An 8,769-nucleotide genomic window follows, 5' to 3' on the forward strand; every position below is an offset into this window, starting at 1 on the left:
TACACGATTACATGTATGACCTATATTTATTTGTCGACTGTAATATCCCAATTAACATATTTCTAATGCGATATTGTTACAACTTTTTAATGACACAATCACGTTGTCAGTCTGCACATATCTTCAGTCACCTAGTTAATGCTAGCAGTCCGTATATCTCATCTTCATAGGCTTTCTTGGTATTCGTCTGGTCATCTGCTCCAGGCATACTCTTGTTGAAGAAATCTACGCACGAGAATAGGTGGTACAAAGGTAAATAATTGTTCAATAACTTCAATCTAAGAACAAGTTGTATCGGAACGAGGCGCCGGACCGAGACTACTGCACACAAGCAGCTCAGGTAGCTGCGCACGGAGCTAGAGTAATAGCTGCGTTCCAGTTTCTCCCACCCTTATCACCAGAGTCGAATGAAGGCTATTCGTACTGCCATCTGATGGCGCCAATGGTAAGTCACTGCGAACGGTACAACGATTCTACGCGGAGTGTCTTATCCGTGGTATCTCCTTCCATGCATAAGTTCGTGGATGTTGGTGGTGACGTTAAATTTCACTAGAAAACCAGATTAATTAGCGAGATAGCAAAAGAAGTCCAAGACAGCACCTCGTGATTCATTTCGTTTTCATTGCAAAAGCTGGAAAAAGTATTGCACGAATGCAATTGAAATTAATGTTCCACATCAGAGTGAGTGAGGCGTGATCGTTATACTTGTACATATTCAATTTCACCCCGATTATACCTGCAAATTCTTAAATCAAGGTAAACATTATTATACTTATTATCACTGCAAATGTAAATATGGTGTCACAATTTATCCGTATTGTGTGAAGTTTCTTTGATGCCAATACCTAACCACCATGAAATAGTTGATGCGAATTGTATTCTCATTTTCCATCGTAATAATGACGTGTCGAAACTGAATCTAGAATTGAAACTACTATATTGCCTGAAAAAGAATCATGGGTCTTACGCTCAAAAATTGTGACGATATTAGGTCAGGAATTTTGGTTGAAATCGTCACTTCTTAGTCACATCTGTTGTTCCGTTACACGAGATCTATTCATGAAAATGAATTTGGTAGAATATATTTATTCTTTTGCATTGATACTGCCATTAATGGTTTTTAAATTTCACTGTTACAAAAATTTGCACTATTTATATTTAATCCAAATAAACTACCACATGATCGTCTGACATATGATGATAGCAAGGCTTTGCAACAAGTATTTAGTCCAATAGTAAAACGAGCAATTATTACCAAACATTTATTACTAACATTTAAAAATATCAATTGCAACTCTTGACAGTTATTGATTAAGGTCATTACATGATTTCTGAAAGGAGATATGTTACTTCTTTTTTCAAGAATCACCAGCACTTAAAATCAACTTGAAATGGCTACCGTACCACTGATGTTCGCGGAAGAGGATATTGAGGGAGGGGGCAAAGAAGAATCATCAAATGGAATAGAAAACGACTTTGCATATAATAACAATGTGCAAAATGCTAATATTAAAATACGAATGGCTTTTTTGCGTAAAGTCTATGGTCTCTTGAGTGTTCAGTTGCTCATGACCATTGTTGTCGCAGCCATATGTATGCTGAGCAAGCCTGTTAAATTGTTCATACACCAAAAGTAAGGATCCAATCGTCTTTGATACTGTACACGTATATCAGGCAGTGAAGAATACGCTATGTTACATTTTTTCAAATACAAACTGTAATCAGTATATAATTTTAGAAAGCTACAAAAGTCCAAGCAATTCGGCTTGATGTTAATCAAGAGTTAGAGCTTATTTTTCACTTCTATTATGACTGCTGCTCTTGTTAGACCACAAACTTCTTAGTCACTTTTTTCATATCACGGTAATATTTCAGCGAATGGATGGTTGGATTGTCATTCTTCATGACCCTTGGATTTATGATGGCATTGATCTTCAAGAGAAGAGAGCATCCCATGAATTTGATTCTTCTGGGTGCATTTGTAAGTATCAACACTGAAAAAGTATCAGCAATTTTACCTTTTACCTAAATAGTGAAGAGTTAGTAGCTCATATTGAAAAAAAAAAAACTATTTTCATTATTAATTGCAGACTTTAGTTCAATCGTACACAGTTGGGGTTATTGTTACGATGTACGACCAAGCAATTGTCTTAGAGGCTTTACTTATCACGTTGACGGTGGTTGCTGGCTTAACAGCTTATACGTTTCAAACAAAAAGAGACTTTTCGTTTTTAGGTTTTGGGTAAGTATACTTTATTTCAAGTTTTGTTCGGAAATAATTATCACATGCAAATCAGTATGTGAAATGAATTCTGCTATCTGGAGCCGCCGTTATTCGCTCTCAGCTGCTCCTATAATATGTGTCTGCATGTTATTGCATTCATTAAATAACTGTGCACATAAACATTGATAAAAAAGCGAATCGGGTTATTCTCATTAATTAACTGATGGTCATTCATTTTCAGATTGTTCGCTGGTCTATGTGCCCTCCTGGTTGGTGGAATTCTTCAAATTTTCGTACAAAGTACTGGATTTGAGTTGCTGCTCGGTATAGGGGGTGCTCTGCTGTTTTCGATGTTCATTATATTTGATACACAACTTTTAATGCGCACATTGTCACCTGAAGAGTATATTTTGGCAACCATTAATCTGTACATGGATATCATTAATTTATTCCTGTATATTCTCAGAGCTTTGGCTGCTTCTAGGCAATAACTAATGCTCATGAGAGTTCAAAACTTTTTCCAATTTATCATAATATTTAGTGCTTGATTGCGAAGATAAAATGTTCCGTTCTAATTATGGTAAACATTTCCTGTCGCACTTTTTTGCCACCTTATACGCACTTGTGTTAAGCCTCTTACACGAATAACGTGTCGTATTTACTTATGTAACTTGACTACAAATCTTAACTCACGGTAGAGCTGACAAGGTTGTTTAGGTATATTTTTCAAATACAAAATCGGTCACCCAGCTCGAATTGTTCCTTTTTCTCCAGTATAAATACTGATGTCTAAATCAATCGATCGAGTATGCATTTGTTACTCATATTTCGACAGTATTTATCAAAACGACACTTTATGGCGAAGATGACTTTTACGAAGGTTTACTTCACTACTTGCGCACTGGTACAATAAATCGAGTTTGCACATAACTTCTGCCATGTGCGATTCTTTTAGGTACTGTCCAAATTGTTCAAACTTATGACTCACATTTTTAGGTATGACAATTTGTTTTGCAAACATATAGCCTCTTACAGTCAAGGGTAACATTTTAATAGAGCCAATGATATATTTTTTATAAACATTTGATGTATTTTAAATGTTATTTTATAATATCGAAACATTATGTACATTTTACTCTCAAGACTTTTTTATGGTTTCATTCAGACTTCGTTTGACGGGTAAATGACTTATACCATTTCACCATTCTGTATAGTCTCATTCTCACGTGTATGCAATCAACACAAAAATTTAGCCGTGTTATATGATAAAATGTGTATATTTAATTTCGTGAAATAAAGTTATTTGTTGACCCTAATCTAACTTCCTTTCATGCTTTTTTAACAATTAGTATCGTTTAAATTAAAGAAGAAGTGAAACCTGAACACTAATTTTCACAATTAATTGCAATTCAGATTTTGCAACAATTTCAACAACTATAGTATATTTGTGTGTTTGTATAAACACTAAAGTTGACAGACATTCCGCATGAATTTCCGGAATCCAAATGCTTTCATCTCCTGATTCATAGCAAACGTATGGTTTTATACGTGGAATTTCTATCAATACCTTGAAGTGTAAATTACACAGCAGTTTAGTCGCCGTACGATCATTTGTATGTTGTAAAATTATTACATAATACAATTTCCCTTTCGTCATAGACGTAATACTTTCACGATCGAAACCGAAATTGATGCGTGTTACTACTACAGTAGCCTTCACTTAATTGTTATTGAAACGTTCGATTGCAGACTTAAGATGTGTCGAGTAGAACGGGTTGTAGAAACCAAAGACGATTCGTATTAACTTGGGTTGTTGCTGTGCCCAGGTATTCAATTGATCTTTATTCGAAAGTTAACAGTGGCTATTGAAAATATACAAACTAAGGCCTGTGTTTAATCTGTGTTTACGAGCTACACGATTAACGATACTGTGGAGCATTGTATGGAAAGCCAAAATTAGCTTGTTCAAAAGCCCTCGTCCCCAGAAATCAGGTCATTAGAATCGAAATTCAGTCTTTCATCTACATACAAAGGAAAGCTACGTATAAATGTAAGAGTAAAGTTTACAACTTCATTAAGAGCTTCCAGTTCATGGACCTTTGTGACTCGGAATATCTTATAACTATAGTTTAAATCGAGAATAGTTAGGTCTGTACATAAATTAGTTTTTAGTGGGGCTGGTTTTGTCAAAGACAATGAATTCGCGTGATTTCGACTCGCAGGTTGATGATGGTATGCATTGGCATACAAAGAAAATCGGGTACACAGAACTCAGTTTTCTCGAGTTCTATCAGTTTCTGGTATCTGCAGTCGTTCAACCGATCCTCTATAATTTGTCGGGTAAATAATTTTGTATTTTCCGCATTTAGTTTAAATTACGATGAGACATCTAAAAATTTTCTCAATTAATCATCTAGCTTCATATAAAGATATTTAGTAATTAAAAAAATATTACTTGATAGTGATTTACGAGCTAAAGCTCGACCATTGTTAAATGATCGCAAGTAAGTCACTACATTTATTTCAGCAACAAATGCAGTGTATGGCATAGATCCGATTTCAGATGTTGCATAGATTGAATATTATTAATATCAGATTTTTTAGAAGAAGGTTATAACAGTTTGAGCTTACAAAACGAATTAACATTTTCTCCACACAACAAATGGTTTTCGTTCACATTTTCGATCATTCGTTCCTAAAATTATTTTTATGCCGATAGTAATTTTAGAAGCCACCTGAGAGAAGCTAACGGATATGTAATTTGCGAGGGCTGCTGAACTTTTGATAATTTGATTTCGCTTTCCAATTTTGCGTACTCGCTCCAACGCGTTATTCCATCTAACTAAAATTACTTTTAGAGTATTTGCAAATGTACGTTCATATAGGTACGTCTAATGTCATCTACCGTTCTGCGGCAAGTCCGTGCAGATTGTGCCCTCAATTAAGAAAACGATACTGGTATAAGAACTGGAACAAGACGTTGGACGAACCGCGTCACTTAACGAAATGAAAAGTAAGGTACACGCAAGAAATTTTCGACGCAGACAAGTCAAGCTTCCCGGGGAAACGATATTCGCGCTTTTATATTATTACTTTTCTAAATTAAATAATCTTTCCTTCAAATGTATAACTACCTTATAAATGTAAGTTAAGAGTGATCAGTGTTGTCAAGTATCTTATACAAGTAGATACCTTTTTTGTTCCTAGGTACATTTTTCAGTACCTATATCTGTACCTATAAGGTACATTTCTTAACAAGTACCTTGTATCTGAGGAGAATCAGATATAATGTAAGGTACTTTATTTTCGTAAAAATTTCCCAATAGACCGTGCGCTCAACGCTGGAAAGCAAATGTTAGCTTTACCAGGAAATGAATTATCTGATCACATTTTCTTAAATATAATAAATTTGATAACTAATAACTCGTATAAGCCGTATAAGTGAAGTACTGGAAAAAAGTATATCTTCTTCAAATCAGAAATTCTGAAATTCGTATTTTTTATGAAAACCTCACGTGTCCTTTTTTTCTGTAATTTTGAGTAAAACCTGTTCCTTTATTCTATCCCTGTACCTAAGGTAAACAAAGTACCGAAGTACCTATATTATAGATACATTTTGAACACCTGGACCTGTACCAGTACTAGGTTTAAAGTACTTTTTACAAATTAGTATCGGTTTCGAAAAATTCATTCAAATTTCAATGAAAGATTAGGAAATTTTTTCGCCGATATCAAACAACCCAGAAGAATTTGCAAGTAAAGAAAGAATATGTCGAAGGAAATCGAGGCAAAAGTTTGGCCAATTGAAATAAGAAGCTCAAATTATTACATATATATACATATATATACATACCTATATTACAAACGTCCAATGATGATTACTAATCCATCTCTTCTTCACCCCGCACAATCTATTCCTTTATGGGACCACATTCAAAAGAGTGTGGTGGGTGCGGAGGTTGTTGTTGTTGTTGTTGTGTTGTTCTTGTGTTGTACAGCATATAAACAGTATTCATACTGAAAAACGGCAATTGAGAGTGACAGATTTCCATGCGGCAAGTGAATATTTGGCATGGTACATAACGTCGTTGGTTATCTGTTCCAAAGTTTCACTCCGTCTGACAACGAGCTCATAGTTTGTTATTATTGTTGTTATGCGAGCACGAGATTTGCTTCTGGTTTGTTCACCTGGGTGGAGTTTGAATATTTAACCAATATACCAAAGACTGATGTATGTTTATTCTATACACTCCCATGTAACTTATGAACGAACCGTTTGCTAGACATATCAATGTAAGACTGCTTTGACGCCGGTGTGAATTGAAGAGACGCGTGGCTCATTCCGAAGTAGAATACTCAGTAATTCGAGTTATCACGTCTCGAAATCCTCAGGGACTCCGACGACTTGGACTAATGTTTTCGTTACGTCACGTCCTCGGCTACACCCGCATACGTGTACGTCAGAAACGAAGACTCCCGGTGCTCTCTCGGACCCGCAGTGTGCCACAGCTTTGATGAAATTCCCAAACGTCTTGTAGCTTCTGCTCCTCGATCATGCTCCATCATTCTTTCTGACCTTCTTTATCTTATACCTGTTTTCTCGTATATTCTTTACTCCTTCTTCTGCTGCCGGCTGGTACAAGTTGTGTTCGAGTTGGCGTTTCGGATTTATTCGACCTGAAAATCTTGGAAGATATTTTCGGCTAGACTAGGGCTATGGAAGTGGAATTCTCCGAGCGGCGTTTATCGTCGAACTCTTTTCGTCGCTGTCCTGTTGTGGGGGCGAGGTAGCGTTAACTATTTACTGAACCGGAAATACAGCCTTAATGCATGGTAATGTCGTATAATGATGCTTAGAAATTGACGTTTGGGTATCTCGAAACTCCCGCAGGCTTTAAACAATAGTCTTGTGGATCAGTAAGGGTACGAGGGCTGTACAGTTATACGACAATGCGAGAGTCCACTCAACTATCTCTGGTTTTCTGACACTGACGTTGAGCACGGTCCGTCTATTGACCGAATTGTACACACGAATTTCCAGATTGCAATATACGCTCAACCCAGAGGCGGAAACCGGTGCTGTGTTGCTGTTTGCAGAAATACGTTGAATCGGTATTGATTTTGCAATCTAAAATGCACTGTGTAATCACGCTTCAGTTGTGTACATATATACCCAGATGTAAATTGTTACCAGGAAAACGATATCGTTTATTAATTATTTGAGTTTGTAACTTGGAGTGCCAGGGAAACCCTTCTGCGAGTACAGTCGGTATAATTATGATCCAACGAGAACAGGGACTACCTACTGACTCCGATCTCCTTCGATGTAGTTGCGGAGATGAGGGGGACGGGGATGCTGCAGGGAGACGCGAACTCGAAATTTGATTCATTCGTGATTTGCAATGCAGCGCGGAATTCTCTGGCTTGTGCTACCTAAGTAGTCCAGGCTGCAAACTGCATTCAGGTATAGAGGTATGTAGTATATACACTGGTATATATGTATATTACCTACCTGCGCTTGTGGGTTGGGGTGGTAGGGCTGTAAAAACGTGTAAGCTAGTGAATTAGGATTCTATGAGATGCTAATGAAGTCTTTACATTCTGCCGGCGTCTTCACTCGAAGCTTGTAAATTAGGACGGAGGGAAAACTCTACTTTTGATTACCTTAGCATAGCGGAAGGAGAATGATAACAATTAGATATGAAACGGCGAAAACATAGCTATATATGTATCTTTGACTTGTATGAGCAATTTTATACGCGCGTATAGTAATGGCTTATTGTCAAAGGTTCCCCGAACGGAAACAGCGATGGTATGAGAATGAATTCCAATTCCAGCCAAATGTTTTACTCAGTGTAAATAAATCCATATTGGTATTTACCGTTTGAGTTTGACGAACTTTACGCCGCCGACATTTGCAGCTTCCGCGGTACGAGCAACGCTGAGGGAAAATCGCGTGTCGAATCACATTTTACGTAGATCTTCTCCCATCTTATCCCATCCAATACTCTATACGATATCCTCGTTCCTGATATACTTATTTAACGGGAATGTTAAAGGAATCCCCTAAGCCGTTCCACTCGGTTATGACCAGTTATATTATGCCGGTAAAACAACGTTATGGCAGCAACCACATAGCTAGTCACGGTCACGTGACATCACCGGTAACGACACACAATCAAATTACCACCAGCCATGCCGGATATTATAGAATCATAATTATGTCTCATCCCAAGCCCTTCCCAGACGTTGGGTGGTAGTGGCTCCTCCATGTAGTCTCGCCTACGAACATGTGGGTATTATGCAGTATATATTGAGATCGATCATACCCTCGATACTGTTGAGATTAGCGAGGGGTAAGAACACTCCTCACGTTGCGCGTCGTCTCCTGAAAATTCCATGAGATCTGCGATGTACTGATATGAGGAATGGGGTGGATAAATAATACAGCGGAAACGTCATAAGAGTTGAGGAGTTCCTTTTACGGCAAAAGGCCGAGAGGTGATATCCTGTTTCTCATATAACGTACGTTGCGTTATTACCTG

The 8,769-nt window shown here is 37.3% G+C and overlaps 1 protein-coding gene across 1 annotated transcript; it reads left to right on the forward strand.

Annotated features, from left to right (window-relative positions):
- The first annotated feature begins 503 nt into the window (after positions 1–503).
- LOC124415875 (protein lifeguard 4-like) lies at positions 504–3,540 on the forward strand. The gene is made up of 5 exons (XM_046896561.1): positions 504–756; positions 1,363–1,633; positions 1,876–1,981; positions 2,091–2,242; positions 2,466–3,540. Exons 2-5 carry the CDS (start codon positions 1,392–1,394, stop codon positions 2,713–2,715), a joined length of 750 nt encoding a protein of 249 aa, XP_046752517.1. The 5' UTR covers positions 504–756; positions 1,363–1,391; the 3' UTR covers positions 2,716–3,540.
- The last annotated feature ends 5,229 nt before the right edge of the window (positions 3,541–8,769 follow it).

This window comes from Diprion similis, chromosome 2 (genome assembly GCF_021155765.1).
Source record: "Diprion similis isolate iyDipSimi1 chromosome 2, iyDipSimi1.1, whole genome shotgun sequence".
NCBI classification, from domain to species: domain Eukaryota; kingdom Metazoa; phylum Arthropoda; class Insecta; order Hymenoptera; family Diprionidae; genus Diprion; species Diprion similis.